The sequence below is a fragment of the Glycine soja genome, chromosome 16, assembly GCF_004193775.1.
Source record: "Glycine soja cultivar W05 chromosome 16, ASM419377v2, whole genome shotgun sequence".
In the NCBI taxonomy this organism is placed as follows: domain Eukaryota; kingdom Viridiplantae; phylum Streptophyta; class Magnoliopsida; order Fabales; family Fabaceae; genus Glycine; species Glycine soja.
In genome coordinates this window covers 24762207-24778271 of record NC_041017.1, presented here as the reverse complement: position 1 = coordinate 24778271, position 16065 = coordinate 24762207, and the positions used below count along the sequence as shown (strand labels likewise).

Here is a 16065-nt window from a genome sequence, read left to right as displayed (position 1 = left end):
GTTCTCCCTCTTCAATTAGAAGACAGTATGCACCATGACACGCCATGACAAATTATGAGTGCCAAGATGGTTTTAATTTTAGCTGTATTGATCATCGAAGTTCTTCTCCATCATTGACTTATTAAGGCAAGTGGGTTTTGGAGGGTCTACCTCGTTTAAGGCGGGTTGAAAGTAAGGGTGGGTCAAGGCAGGTTGGCTTGCTCTGCTATCCCAAGTTGAAGGTTAAACTCCTATGGACTTATTGATTTTATATTAGAGTGAGACATATGAGTGGGTAGGTGAGTGGAAAATGTTAAAAAGCATAGTAAAGAATGAGAAGTGTATTACAAGAAATTGGTTAGGAAAACAAAAAATAAAGAGGTATTTTGAGTGGAAAAATGAAGAAATAAGTTGACACGTGTCTTGAATATTGTTATAATATACAAATAAATAAATAAGTATACTGTATTATGCATAACAAAAGCAAACATGACTCTGCGATAAGTTGTTCTGCTCTCCATAACGAGGTCAGTGATTTGATTCCTGTCAATATACATTTTGTATTTTCACTTTGCGTGGTACAACAAGAAAGCATAAAATGAAAGGGATTTCCTCAAAAAAGAAAAATAGGTTGACATGTGTCTTTGTAAGATATTGTTTTAATATTAATAATAGGAAATAGAAAATAGATAATTTCTCGATCAGTGGACCAACTCATAACCCAAATAAACTGCAGCTCTTACCTCAACCTTCTCATCCCAGGTCTAATCAACAAATTCAAGAACCGGGAATCATACAATGTAAGAATATTGCAGAACCTACAGAGCCTGTGTAACTGAATGTATATTTTTCTATTTGTTGTACTTGACCAGAAAGCTTATATAATTGGGATTTATGTAACACACTTTGAACATATAACATAATATACCCAACAATTCTGTCCTCTACTTGCTCCTTATGAGCCTTTTTCTCAAGCACATGAATCAAAGCTAGTAAGCATGATTTTGAGCAAGGTGAAACTTTCCAATGCCGGCAAGTGTTTTAAGAACAAGAATATACAAAACTGACTATATCATTATCAAGTATAACAATATCTAGAAAGCTCTAAACAAGGTCAAGATATATTAAGTAAAAGAACCAAAAATGGTTGAATAGAGAGTAACTTCTTATGCTATTTCATGCTTCTTTCCAGGCTTGTCAAACGTAAAGGCACCTCTTGATTGTTGGCTGTTGGGTGTTCATTTTCTTTTGCTTCTTCCTCATCATGGTCCACTCTTACTATCAAGTTTGCTGTTGGTGAAATGGGAGACAACTCAGTGTCAGAATGGTAATCATCTTGGTCATCATAGTTTGGTGTGAAGTGAGTTGAGTGACCGGTAGTTTTGTATCGGTGTAGTGTGGGACCAGAAGAGTGTATTGTTGAAGCAGTGGAGCTTCCATCCAGGGCTCGCACCCTGGAATTTCCAAGTTTCACTCCTTGCTTCTTTTTCACAGCCATGTGCCATTTCTTCAACGCCTTCGACGTTTGTTCATCAAATATTGATTTTTTCATTCTCGAGCCCATCTGCATGTGTTTACCATGATCATAGTCAATTAATCCACCTTGAAATCTTAGTAACTTGTAAGTATAAAGGTAAATGAGGATTGCATCGTGAAAACCAAATTTTGTAAGATATCATCTGAATGGTTAGGCCCTAATAAGCTCTATAAATAAGGATTTATCCTGAATGTTTCAGTGGAATCAGGAATTGTTAACATTAGTTAGTAAGGTTGTTATTAGTCTCTAATAAGCTCTATAAATAGAGAATTTAAACAATACTATCGTATCTTTCATCATATTAATCAAATCGGTTATTTTCATGGATGTCCTTTGCTATTCTTTGAGCTTTATGAGCTTTGGCCTCATCAACCTGGAACTATTTGCATCTCTCAGTTTTCTGATAGCAATTAATTATTGGAATTTAGTCATTCAAAATTGGCTCCGATCAAATACAAGAAAATCAGGAAACGAAAAGCATATAGTACCTGAGTAACAAGAGCATATAATGGAAGGGTGATGTAGCTGCAGAGGCATAGCACCCCAAGCCTAACAAGATAATTCATCAGATTAGTTTATGGCAATGTCAAATGCTTCAATCTTATTAATGCTGGAGGGGTCCCCGTATCTATAGTTTAGAAGGGAACCAATTATGCGTTCATATAAAAACACAGGCTAATTTGAAGTATGGAATGCATATTTAGGCATGCATTTTACGGAAAAAGAGAATTTTAAATCTAACACTTACCCTAAAGCTACTTTCACTATTGCAAGCTTGTAGTCAGCATGGAAACAATTTCTCAGCCCAAAAGAATACTGCAAATCAAGAAATCATTCATTTATCATTCAGCCATTTACCAAGATTAACATATGCTACAAAAAGACATTATTTAAGAGCAAGGTGTCAGTACCCATATCCACAAGAAATATGTTATTTGGAACGCATTCTGCAAGTAAGAAAAAAAATTGGTTAGGTACAAGCATTAACAACTCAAAATTCAAAACTCCAATATGTTTTTCTCTCACTAATGCTAAGGTTAAACTAGGAAATATTATACTATTCATTTAATAGTAAATTCATCAGCATATCTTAAATCTTAAATAATGTAAATGAACTATTTTTTTAAATAAAGTCAGAAATAAAAAAAAATTATTTGCTTTTGAGCAGTATTTGAAAATAGAAATTTTTCCTGATTATGCAGAAGAGTTTTCAAGGTAAACATGTGTGTCTATATCATTAGCTATGTTCATTTGCTTCCCGGCAAAGATGCATTTTCAACTCTAAACCTGAACAGTTATACGTGTGTTGTCTGTTCCATTCCATCTTCTAAACATTTGTTCATGATTCTGTTTAAAGGAAACCAATTGAATACCTGGAACAAAGCAAAATGGATAAGGTGAAGAACTAACTGAGGCCGACCAAACCAAAAATATCTGTCTGAGCCTTGAACAAGAGGAATCCCTTGGACAACTGCGTGTCGTTCTGTGATTTCAATAGCCATGTTTGCCAGTGTGGCTTGAAGTTTTGTTCCAACAGCCAAAATTATCTGCAAACACATAAATGGTTTATAATTGTAGGTCTTAACCACTCTACATATGATATATAGGGAACAGAATACTTACCACAACAGGAATTAAGGATGCCCAAAACATAGCATGCCATCCTGGAAATTCATACAAGATTAACCAACTGTTATTCTTTAACTGAATACTCAACCAAAGAAATGTGAATTCCATAGGACTTCACTAAGAAAGTAGTTGCTCACCATTAACATTTAGTAGCAGAAAAACAACAAATGATGCCCAGAGGACAGGACTGTCAACAACATAGTGAGCATGTATGTCAAACAAGTTACCACTGGAAAAACGATAGACAATATGATGCTACAAATGCACGAGTAAAAGAGTGTTACCTGACTCCAACAACTACCTTGAAGTCATCCTCCAAGGATCTTTTGATATACTTTTGGAAGTTAAATTTACTTCCAGGAGCCAGGTGGACCTACACATAATGCATTGTAAAAGAGGAAGGAAAATTCAGTGTTAAAAGAACATGTCTTGTGGAGTAGGACTCACCGTGATAAATCCATTGCGCAAAGCCAAGTAGTCAGCCTTGCCCACAGACCTATAAAATTGTCTAAAGAAGCATCCCTGAAAGTAGCAACATGGAAGACGTGGTACAAGAGGTCAATTTAAAAAAAGCATGATAAATTCAAGTTATAAAACAGCAGGCTACTAATGATATTTAAAAAAATAGTAATAGTGAATCTACTAGTTCTACTACTTCACTACCCAATTTTTCTGAGCTATACCTAAAACAATGTCTCTAAAGTCCCACTGTTTATTTTCTTTAACAAATTTACATGTCTATGATGGTTCCAAAAAAGCCATGGGCACTTGCACCTATAACTTGTTGATTAAATCAAGTCCTCAACCTCAGGCAAATATAAAATGAAAGCATAGTAGATTAGTAAAATGAGGCTTACTATATAGAAGAAGATTGAATATCTTGTCCAAAAAGAAGCATGAGCTCTCACAAATGATGTTTCATGTGTAAGCCGGAATCTTGAAGGATCTGCAGGCATAGTAAATTCCCAATATTGGCATGAGATTGTATGTAGCAACATTTCAAAGTAAATTGGTATACTTATCAGTAAAATTAAGGAGCTAGTTATTTTTACACTCAAAGAAGAAAAACAGTTAAAAACATCATCGGACATCATACCATTGGCAAACTCATACCCATGAGATGAAGTCTCCGCCTCCCATGCTTTCCATCCTCGAATCTGTACACACAAAAAATATATATTCAGTCACCATAGTAAGTTACCAACTCTTTAGTCTTCACTATCAGTGAACACAAAAAAGGGCATGACACTACTCCAGAATTTTATTAACAAACCAATATATAGTCAAGGACTCACAAACCTAATCATAGTAAAAGTCTGGGAACAAAAACATTTTCTATCTTTGATCATATCATAGCAGGTGACCAATCTCAAGACTTAAGCTCTTACATTTCGTATTAATCACCCAAGCCATTCTAATGCAATTTCTTTTCTATGTTGAAGTTAATGTACCTTAATTGGGTCTGGGCTTGAATATGGTTATTATTATATTCTCTAGCACAGTTCCAACCTACCTACAATTGCATCCACAATGTTCTAATTCCGTCTTATACACGCACTAACAACCAAGATGGAAAACTGTGATAAGGACGTAAATTTGAGCCAATATTTGACCTTAATTAAAACTAAATCTACTCATTGTTTTTCCTTTTCCTTAGAAGAAAATAATAAAATTATAAATTAGTAAATAGAATAAGTTTCAACTATTAAATCTTCCAGACATCATGCTTCCAAAGCAAAGAGGAAGTCATAGGATCAGTTACCAACTTGGTATCCATAATATGCAGAGTTATGGAAAAATTACGAAAGTATTCAACCAATAAAATTATAAAAGAAAAAATCGTAAAGAAAGAAATAAAGACATGCAGACCTTTAGTCTCCCAAGAAGCATTGTGACAGCACTGTAAAACACATGAAGGACTGCTAAGAAGAATATGAGGATGTGTAACTGGTGCAATCCATTTCCAGATAAAAGTGGCTGATGTCTCTGAAACCAACAACAATTACACAGGCAACTGCTGATATCAGAAAAAAAAAATCTAATAAAGTTGGGCAGCAATGAGCAAAAGCAATTTTTGATATTATGCCGACTGTTGACAGAAGAAAATAAGTGGAAATCGTAGAGGATTCTGCTTTGAAACCCAACAAAATATGGGAGTGCAACACTTACAATCAACATAAAATACGTTATTTAGCTTAAGCAAGCATACATTTAAATGGAATTTTGAATGAGATAATCATATGTTTTCAATTAGCCAATCCACTCCTAAGATGGCATTTTGAATGAGACAAATGTACATCAAACAATATAACATAACATAATACGAATACAAAAATATGGTTTGTTTCTGTAAACATAAACCAGTATGATATTGAAATACTTGGAATTTAAACCAAGAGAAAATCTACAAGCCCCTTTTGATTAAAGAGCAAGGAATAACGTTTTCATTAAATTAAATAAAAGCTTAGCGTGGAAACATAGTTACCTCCTTGCATTGGTAAGGGGTAGCATCATCTGACAAATATCTGCGTTCATAAGAAAGAAGTTTCCTACGGTGTTCCTCTTCACCACTTGATCCTTTGTGGGTACCAACATACGGACATGGCAACAATTTGTCTGCCACATCGGCAGGAATGCATATTCTAACAATGTAACTCTGCCCGAAAGTCAGAAGCAGTGAAAGGAAACCAAGAACCATCAACTCTGCAAAAACAAAATCAACAACATAAAACGTGCAAGAAATAATTAATATAACTATTATTTATTATTATTGACATAGATTACAATAAAATAAATTTTAGCCAAGAAGAAGAGTCAAACTGATTTGGCTCCACCAGATAAGCATGAGTTCATAACAACTAATGGCTTTAATGAAGAACCCCTACCAGCTTTGACCTTTTCCAAAGCCTCAAGCAAAGCCTTCTTGTGTTTTTCCCTTAGCCACTGGTAAAAAATTCATCAGGTCAGCAAACAAGAAAATCAAAACACTGATCACGCAATCAAAACAACCCCGCAACTTGTATGATTACAAACATTATGACAATCTCAACAAATACAAGAGTTTTCCACAGAAGCAAAAAAAAAAACTGAAACTGCAAAGGCAGAAAGGACAATGCACATCAATCAAAACAAAATCCCAGAAACTTGGAAGTTCAGGGATCAAATTCAAAGACCAAAGCCTCAGCAAAAGGGACAAAAAAAAATTTTAAAAAAAAGGAAGCAATAGGGACAAAAATTAAGAAGAAAAAAATTGCATTAAGACCAAATTAAAGTAAATTGGACTAAACAAGAGGAGCGAAGGGGCAGTTAACTTCATTGTGAAACGCACAAGCAGGGAAACAGCGCTAATAATTGCACATACAAATCAAAAGGGAAAAGAAAAGAACTGTTTGAAAATGGTGACACACCGTTCCCACTTTGTGAAGGCTTTTCTCCAGAGTTATGGAAATCAAGATGAAAACAGTGCAAACACAAGCCACAGCCCATGTTGGTGTCTGATCAAGGTCTTTGGAACCGATACTACTCTCACTTGATGCCACAGCCACACAGCAACAGCACAACCATGAAACCAGACAAAGACATAGTTTTCTGTACTTTGAGACAGACATTATAGTATTAAGCACAAACCACCCAATATTCTCAAAAGAACAACTACCACAAAATGAGTGAGAAAAATGTAAAGTGGGGGTTCTCAGAAACAGATTGCAAAAACAAGGATTATTATATTAGTATCTGGGTTGTTCTGAAACAGACAAAGATAATAACTTTATGACTTTTTCTGATCTGGGTTGGTTTTGAAAAAGAAGAAGTCTTCAAAGCGGGTGCATTTATTGAAGAATAACTCTTCTTAGAGGTGAGAGAAAAAAGTTGTGGCTTCTGGTGGTGCTGCAGGAGTGTATAGCAGGCATGTCTTGAATGCAGTTTCAAAGGTTGGAGAAGGATTTTTTTTTTTGTACTTTTTTTTAAGAAAAAGATTGTCTAATTTTCTGTTGTGTTCTGTCTTTTTGGTATAGTGTGTTGTGTTATTGTCTGTATTATTCGTATGAGAATGACTTTTTTGGTACATAACTTTTTTTTAACATTTTTTTGGTACATGTATGAGATGTATGGGAATGATTTTTTTGGTACATAACTTTTCTTAACATTTTTTGGTACATGTATGAGATGTATGAGATGTATGAGAATGATTTGATGTAAGAAAATAAATAATAAACCCAAAACAGAAATTATTATCATTATTATTCTTAACCGCGTGTGCAAATTTAAACTTGCATTCTGGTATTAATTAATTAGAGTGTTGTTCAAAATGGAAAGTTAACAGTTGTCACGACACTGGCAGTCTTTCGTTCATACTGAATTTTTCTTTTTCGTTTATCATTTTCCTTTTGTTATTTCCCAACTTGATTTGCGGCGAATTAAAGTACATTTTGAGTCTTGTTGTTTTGTGCAGAGTAAATTTTGATTCTGTCGTGGTATAGAAATAAAAATAGTAATAAAAGTGAAATTCGTTATTTTTAATGAAAAACTTTATTTGTGTGAATTATAGAAGTCAAACTATAATTATAGTTAAAAAAACACATCATTTAAAATATATAAGTGATTATTGAAGGTTTAAATAAGTTAGATATTAAGATTCTTCAAGCTCAGAAAGTTTAAATAAGTTAGATATTAACACTCATCAAGATCAAAACATACTTAAGGATAAAATACTATTTTATAGATGTATTCGCATATCATCTAACAACAAGATTATCACATCGGCAACAAAATTTGAACCAGTGAAATGGATACTTTATGTTTTCAATTATAATAATTTTAAATTCTCGTATTTCATTCTTCTACAAATTCTTCTCATACTTTTATGGTAAATTTTAAATGTCTTTTATACTTCTATGATAATAAATATTTTTATTTTTTATTCAATACTTATCATAAAAGGTAATAGGAGAATTTAACATTATTCTTTTGATTATATTGAGTTTAGTCTTTTATATTAAAAAAAATCTATTTAGTCATTTTTGTTTTTAAAATAAGTAAAAATAATCCTTTGATTAATGTGTTGTGTCCAATATTGTGATAGGTGATCATGAGAGTGATAAAGCAAAGGCAATCACCCGACACCGTCATTCCTGATTGTGAGAATACTTGATTGTGTGAAAGAAGAAGAGAGAGAAGGAAGTCACATTGATGTTTTCCTAATTTTTAAATTTTAGGTTTTTATTATTTTTTTACCTGGCATACTTTTAATTAGTATCCCTCCATTGTTCCTTTTTATAATATCTAAATAAAAGTAGTGTTTGTTTCTTTTTATAAGATCCGATGCATAATGTCTTATGCATTAATTACTTTTAGACTAAAATATTCATAATTAATTGTACTAGCAAATAACTATAATAGAGAAAAAAGTACTAAAGACAAGAATAATTTTGAAAAAATATATAAATTTAAGATAAATTTATTGTTATCAACTAAGTTGATCATTTTTCCTCAATCATGATGAACTAGGTAACTAAATCTTATAAATAAGAACAAATGAAGTATTACATATGTTTTTTAATTAATTGTTCCTAAAGATGAGTTGTTAGGTGTGTGTCTATATAATAATATATTTGTGTTTTGTTCATGTGGATAACACTAAAGAGGACATATGGCTATAGTTCAAGCCACCATCGAAGCCCCCTTAATTCTGCTAATCATGAATCTAAGGTGAGTCATGCAACTTACCCTATTTATACACAATGTTCTTTGACAATGGTGTCCACGTGTGATAGTCTCACTGGTCCCTTTTTGCCACACCACCGTGCAATAGGCTTAGCCTTGTCTCCCTTATGCATGGTACGGGGTGCATGATTGTGTGTGTCTAACATGTCAAGTTACGAAGTTTCTCTAATCCTATCGTCGCATCCCTAGAGTATGATTTCATAGCGTACCTCCTATCGTTTCACTTTCCCGAACATAGGAGTTGGGTGTTGTTATTGCTTTGGTCATTACTGAGAGACTCATCTCAAGTAGTGTACAACTCTCCAAGCATTAAGTACTGGGGGATAATTGCTTAAGGGTAAGTCGTCCTCCCTTAAAAGAGTCATTCTTATAGGAGGGATCATCCTGATTAGTGTATAATCCTCCAAGCATTAAGCCTTATAGCGCAAATGCTTAAGATGAGTCATTCTTCCTATCAGAGTTGGTATTATTGGGATAATCATTCCAGTCGGTGTATAGCCCTCCAAGCATTGAGTCTTATGGCAAGACTAATCAAGGACAAGTCGTTCCTCCCGCCAGAGTCAAGCATTATCGTGATAACTGTCCTGAACACTGTATAATCCTCTAAACATTAAGCCTTATAGTGTGAATACTTAAGGGGAAGTTATTTCTCCCACCAAGGTTGACATTAAAGTTAATCAAAATTATACGTTGTTCAAGTACATTCCTTAGTCTCTTCAAACTGATTTTTTACTTTTTGGATATATAATTTGAGATGATTTTTTTAGCACAGGACAAATTAAAAAGAAAACATTTCACATGTTTGATAGGAAAAAAAAGACAGAGCTTCAAATTTGATGGACAAGAAATATGTTTTAGTCTTTTGTTCATTTATGTTTTTTTTTTTCTTTCTAAATCCACGGTATCTTTTGATTGAAAGTGAAAGACTAAATTCCTAAGCTTTTGAATGCATATTGTATTTCCCGAGTCCTACGTCAACCTTGTGCCGTTTCAGCAACAAAATAAAAGTTTAAGACAGCACCTAAAATGCCCAGTGCTGTTTAAAGAGGTTTTTTTTTTAGGGGTTGTGCTCAAGATTTTTTAACATGAATAAGATAAAAAGTATAATCTCGTTAAGTATGACCACTTGCTGAATACGCATGAAAATAATCGGTTCAAAATAAAAAAAACCTTTCTACAATAATTTTTAACCAATAATTTTGCTGGTGGTTCGGTGAACAATTAGCATTTAATATATTTAATTAAGAACACAATCCATGATTGTACTTGTTGTTTGTGAATTAGGTTGTCTAATCCGCGATCCGTACTTTGCTCTCTAAAATGTCCGATTCTAATGTCTGATTCCGCGTATCACAAACACAAAGTTTGTTATATAAAAAAAAGTATATCACTTTGGAATTTTTGTCTTTATTCTGTGCACAAAGTATATTACAAAAAAAAATTATCATCTAGCATTAATCTCAGTAATAATTGGCCATTTAGTTAACCATAAGTAGTAACAACACACTCTTCCGTAATTTCTCTAATTAATTAAAATATATTAAAAATTATAAAATCAGGAGATAAATATTAAATAAGATGTAATACTTATTTATAAAATAAAATGCGTTCAAAAGGATGGGTTAGAAACTGCGAAGAAGAGGTTAACATTTCTCTTAACCTTAATTTCCGGGTACCTTGCTTTTCAATTCAATTTCCGCAGCTCCACCCGCCTTTGATTGCTACCATACCATGACAATCATCAAGGTTCAACGAAGTGAACATTATTTTCTCCTTTGCATTCTTTTTAGTTGATGCATTTGGAGTTTTCAGACTGATAAAAAAAAAAAAGTGAACAATGAAATGTCTTTCATTTCTTTTTTATTTTATTTTTAACAAATGTTTTATTTCTCTTTTATAATTTTTTTAAGGGAGTCTAACTCGGTTAAGAGTTGTTATAAATTTTTTGACATATTTCGGCCTTGGTAATTGTTTAGTTTGGTTAAAAACCGAAATCAAATTCAAATTAATGAAGCATTAATATATATGTTTAATGGTTTTTGTACATGTGTCATGTAAGAATTATTGTTTTAAGTAATTTTACATAATTTTTCTATAAATAAGTTAAAATAACCAATGAGTGACTCAAGTTTTAAATTGAGTTGTTCTCTGCATTATTCATTTCAAGTTTTAGTTCGAGAATTACTTTAAATTGTATAAAAAGAATATTTTGGATATTAACTACTTAGGAGGGCCTAGCCCATTGTATATAATTTAATTATACAATGATAAAAATTTATGCTAGTTTATCGTTTACTTGTGTCCTGATCTCACAAATTTTTTATTATTAACTAATTATTATTATTGTTGTTAAATTCCCTTTAACTATTTAAAAAATAATTTTTTTAGATTTAGATAACTCTCTCAATAACTAAATAATTTTAGTTTTCAGCTATGCATATCATCATAATTTTTAATCAAGAGGTACATACATTTTTCCAATTAATTTATATTTAATAATTTTTCAAAATTAATAATAACATGTTGACAGGGGTTATTCATATAAAAATGGTTATGTTTGTTTGTCATTTCAATTTTCCAATTATGTTTATTCATTCAGAGTTTTAAATCATGTTTAAGAATGTAAAAAAAATATTGATGCAATAAAAAAAATTCTCTAAATTATGCAATATCAAGTAATTATCCTTTTTAGAATTGATAATATTTTTCTTAAAAAAAGAATTGATAATGTTTTTAAAATAAAACAAAAACAAATTGGTTTAAACACGTGATGTGAATTCTTATTTTAAAAAAAAATCCAAAACATAACAAAGTCAAATAACCAACAAATAAAAAACAAAAACAATAAACCATACAATCATTTTATTTAAAAGTAATTAAGCCATATAAGTTAAAATTAACCTGATTATTTAAAAGTTTAAACATTTTTTAAATATTTTAAAATATGGTTATTTTTCAATTAGTTTCTCTTTTAATTCATTTCACTTTTATTCCTTACATTAAAATTAAAATTGTGGGTTGTTAGTCCCTTATCGGAGTACAACTTTATCTGTAACAATAAATAAAAAGAATACTGAACTTTAAAATCTGTATTTGGTCTCTATTTTTATAAGATAATTATCTCCTTAATAAATAAAAACAAATTTACAAAATCTTACAATTACAACTATATTTTATACATGCTAATATGTTATAGTCGTAAAACAAACATGCCATTTTTAACCCGTGGAATTTTAGTGCTGAATAATGTTTTTCATCAACTGTGTAAATGCTAAAGTTGTCACCGTATCTGTTTCAATTTTAAAATCTTTTTTTTTATTTCTTTTATTGTTCCTTCTCTTTTTTCTTTTTTCCTTTTTCTTCTTTCTCTTTATCCTTTTTTATTAATTTTAAATCAACTAATTTACGTAGTTTTGATTCAAGTTTACTTAAAAGAATTTACTTCTAATTTAAAAAAAAAATCAATTTTAAAAACCGTCCAATCTTTTTAATTTTCAGAATTTAACCATTAACAATAAAGAGTTATTTTTTTCACTCGTCAGTTCTAAATCAAGATACCTCTGACAGTTTTAAAATCAAACAAAAAATACTTTTTATTTGTTTCTATTATTTTTCATTTTTTTAAACTACCCTACTATTTTCTTCTTCCTGCTGTCTCTTTTAAACCATTCAATCTTTTAAATTTTCAAAATCTAACAATTACAGATATTCTCTCTTTTTTTCTCTCCTTTTTCTTCTTTCTCTTTATTTTTTAATCAAATTTAGGTTCTTATATTTGTTTATGGAATTTACTTCTTATTTCTGAAAAAACTGCCAATTTTAGAAAACCATCCAATAAAGAGGTAGCTTTTTTTCACCTGTTTTAGTTTTGTTTTATTTTTTTATAACAAGGCAGCTTTTTTAACAGGAAAAAGGCAGTTTTAAAGGTTGGTTTGTATGTACTCACTTTCACAATTGCAGGACCATCATCATACGTTTTAAAATCAGTCTTAATTTCTTTTTTAAAAATAATTCTATTTTATAGTGATATTTCATAAGGAGAAAAATATACTTATGGTAATTTCTATTTAAGTTTTAAATCATAATTTATTTCTTTATTTGGTAAGGATAAATACAATGTTATAAGCCACGGATGAATTTTGAAAATAATGGATAATATTTGATTCAAATAAGTTTTAAACCGTAATTCATATTAAAATTATGAATACAAATCCATAATACATTATAGTAATGTGACAGTAATTAACTCATTTCATTATGTATACAAATGTATAATATATAATATATTATAATAATAACAATAACAAAATCATAATTACAAATATTACTAAAGATTTTACATATCAATTTTCAACTCTCTTGTTAATCTATACGATAACATATAATATCATAGAAGTCAAAACATAAAAGAATGTTAATCAAAAATTGAAGTAATCAAATGATACATAAAAGAATGTTGTCGTCTTATGTGATTATTGTTGAATCCACCTCCCTGATTTTAATTATGACAAATCATTAGATAAGCATATTGATACGATGATGGGTCTATATGATTACTAACATCATGTTCAAGTGTTTTAATGCTATATTTATTAAGGAATATAAACAACCAAGTCTTGAAACAAGAAGATCTCATAGAGAGTATTAAACATCAGAATGAAGTTATCACAAAATGATGTAGAAGTATAACTATAAAGACTAAGCTTTAGAATGGAGTTTAGAATATTTTCAAGGAACACCATCAAGTCTTTCAAATAGTGCCACACATACAGAGGACACTTCAAAAGATTCAAGCTGACAACACTTTACTTTCCACATGTTGTCAGACACATTGAGGGTGCATCAAAAAGTGAAGGCTAATTGCATAAGAAGATACAAACTTGTTAAAAGATGAATCTATCCATGAGAAGCATAAGAATAAAAAACTGAAGATACTACACAATCTAACCTTGGACAAAACACTAACACACCATCAACTAAACCTTCACTTAATGTTTATGAAACAATCTACTTCAAAATTCTTGGAGTTGTGAAGAAGTGTAAAATTTGATGAAGTTGTGAATTTGTTTGAACTTCATCAATAGAATCTATCAAGTATGGATTCTTTCTCAACAAACATCAGAATGACTATTATGATGATACTTCAGAATACTCATCAGAAAGGTTCCTCAAAATAGTTATGCAAGTTGTCACTTCATGATGGTTGTCAAGTTTGCCTACTTGCTCCAAAAGCTTGTCAGTTGAGTGGAGCTCACCTCATTAGTCTTCTTGTGAGTTTTATGAGGTATTTTCGAAGAGCATATTGAAGAAGTTGAAGCAATCCAAACAAGAACAACTTGAGCAGATCTTTGAGTGAGAAATTTGCACTTTCTGCTTGTTAGTCGCTATTCATGACTTAGTTTTGTATTGAATATTTGCACAAAATTAGCGCTTTACCTCCAATTTATGGTTCTTTTTGTAGGAATTGTACATATTTTCATGTTTAGTGTGATTTTATATATTAGATACTCTCATTTTGTGAATTAATGTTGAAACCATTTTAGTTTTAGGCCAAAAGAAGAGAAGGTTCAAGTAGGTGATGTCTCGCTAAGCGAGGCAGATCCGTTTAGCGAGTGGCATCCACTAAGTGAGGCATACAGCTCGCTTAGTGGGTTGGAAAACCCTAGAAGAGGATTAGTCAGAGATGTGCTCGTCCAGCGTGCCGCCAGCTCGCTCAGCGAGTATGTTGTCTCTTCTCGCGCTTAGCGTGTCCAACTCGCTAAGCCAAAATTCACTTACTCTCGCTTAGCAAGCTAGTCTCGCTAAGCGAGACTTTAGAAGCTGAAACATCCAAGAAGCCTTTAAAACACAGAAGTTGGCAAAAACTTAGAGGGAGAGTAAAAAATAGAGCACAAGGAGAAGCTGAAGCGACAGAAATAGAGCTGCTAAGAGAGCTTAGGTTAGAGGAGTGAAGTTATGGTTTTAGAGGTTGAAGGAGACATCCTCAACCATTCTTTTCCATTTTCTTTCACTAAACTTTGTTCCTTCCTTGTATTGAGAGCATATTTCTTGTAATGGAAGGCTAAGCCTCTTGGTTGGGAAGTTCTGTTGAACCCTTGATGTAATATTCTTTCACTATCTATTTAATGTTGTTTTTATGTGTTCATTGCTTCTATCTGTGCTTATTTTGACATGCTTGTGGCTTGATCACCCATTTGTATGTATAGTTAGGATTTTTAGCATTGGGAAATGCTTTAAAGCCTTAGAACTTGATAGAGCAAGCTACAAATTTGTATGTCTAGGAATGGAGTACAGAGATCTAGTTCATATTATGTTGTAGACTTAATGCAACTCTTTTAAGCTAAGTTTGTTGAAGGATCAAGGACGAAGTTTAAAGAGAGTTAGGCTCATTCACTAGAGGGATCTTGGTTTGAGTAATTTCTCAGCATAAGAACACTAGGATAATATTAAATAGAGAAAAATACATAATAACATCAAGAGGAACTCAGTAGAACAACCCAACGCTTTTTACTTGACTGTTTTCGCTTCTATAATCCTAAGTATTTAGTTTATACTCAAATAGACTGTAGTACAGAATTCAATTTGATATTTACTTTGCTTTTAGTTTATACAAAGATTTGCTTACTAAATGTACAATGTCTGAGTGAAATAAATTTCTTGTGGATACGATACTTGGTCTTACCTTTTTATATACTATTTGTGCGAATCGATACACTTGCTGATGTCATTCGAACATTGCTTTAACCCTTTGTGAGAATAACCCACTTCTGTATTAAGCTTGTAAACTGTAATAATTATTAGATAAAAGTGAAAAAACGCATTCCTGAGTGAAATCCCTCTTTGACGTGAAGAGCTATAATCTATGCAGTAAAAAACATAGATACCATTTACTGTTGTAAGTCTAGCAATGGCTAACAAATCTTAAATCCAATGGTGTAACTAGTCTAATTGAGGTTATGATGAGAATCCAAAAACTGCCCAAATACAGGGATCTATGACCAAGAGTAGGACCAAACAGTCAGTGGATACCCTCCAACAAATGGTAGCAAGCACACTTAACAAGGCCCAAGTGGAGAAGGATGAAGGCCTAGAGGCAGAGATACTACTAAAAATATTAATTGTTGCTGAAGGCCAGACTAATTTGAAGGCCTATGCCAAATATGTTCTTTTTTTATTTATAATTTTTTTCATTTTAATTT

General features: G+C 31.7%; 1 protein-coding gene across 1 annotated transcript; it reads right to left on the bottom strand.

Moving 5' to 3' along the window:
* Nucleotides 1-809: 809 nt before the first annotated feature.
* LOC114388972 (MLO-like protein 10) lies at nt 810-7152 on the bottom strand. The gene is made up of 15 exons (XM_028349524.1): nt 6553-7152; nt 6031-6088; nt 5631-5848; nt 5015-5131; nt 4242-4302; nt 4003-4091; nt 3593-3667; nt 3430-3518; nt 3283-3332; nt 3140-3180; nt 2890-3063; nt 2428-2463; nt 2265-2332; nt 2005-2065; nt 810-1543 (listed from the first exon to the last, which is right to left on the bottom strand). The coding sequence occupies exons 1-15, from the start codon at nt 6751-6753 to the stop codon at nt 1151-1153; spliced, it is 1731 nt and encodes a 576-aa protein (XP_028205325.1). The 5' UTR covers nt 6754-7152; the 3' UTR covers nt 810-1150.
* Between the last annotated feature and the right edge of the window lie 8913 nt (nt 7153-16065).

Bases quoted from the DNA above. Each gene is read 5' to 3' on its own strand.
- LOC114388972 (XM_028349524.1), bottom strand. From the start codon at position 6,753: ATGTCTGTCTCAAAGTACAGAAAACTATGTCTTTGTCTGGTTTCATGG. The intron at 3,333-3,429 runs GTAACACTCTTT...TGTTGTTGACAG, and splicing joins AAGGTAGTTGTTGGAGTCAG to TCCTGTCCTCTGGGCATCAT. The intron at 3,181-3,282 runs GTGAGCAACTAC...ATGAATTTCCAG, and splicing joins TCTGCTACTAAATGTTAATG to GATGGCATGCTATGTTTTGG.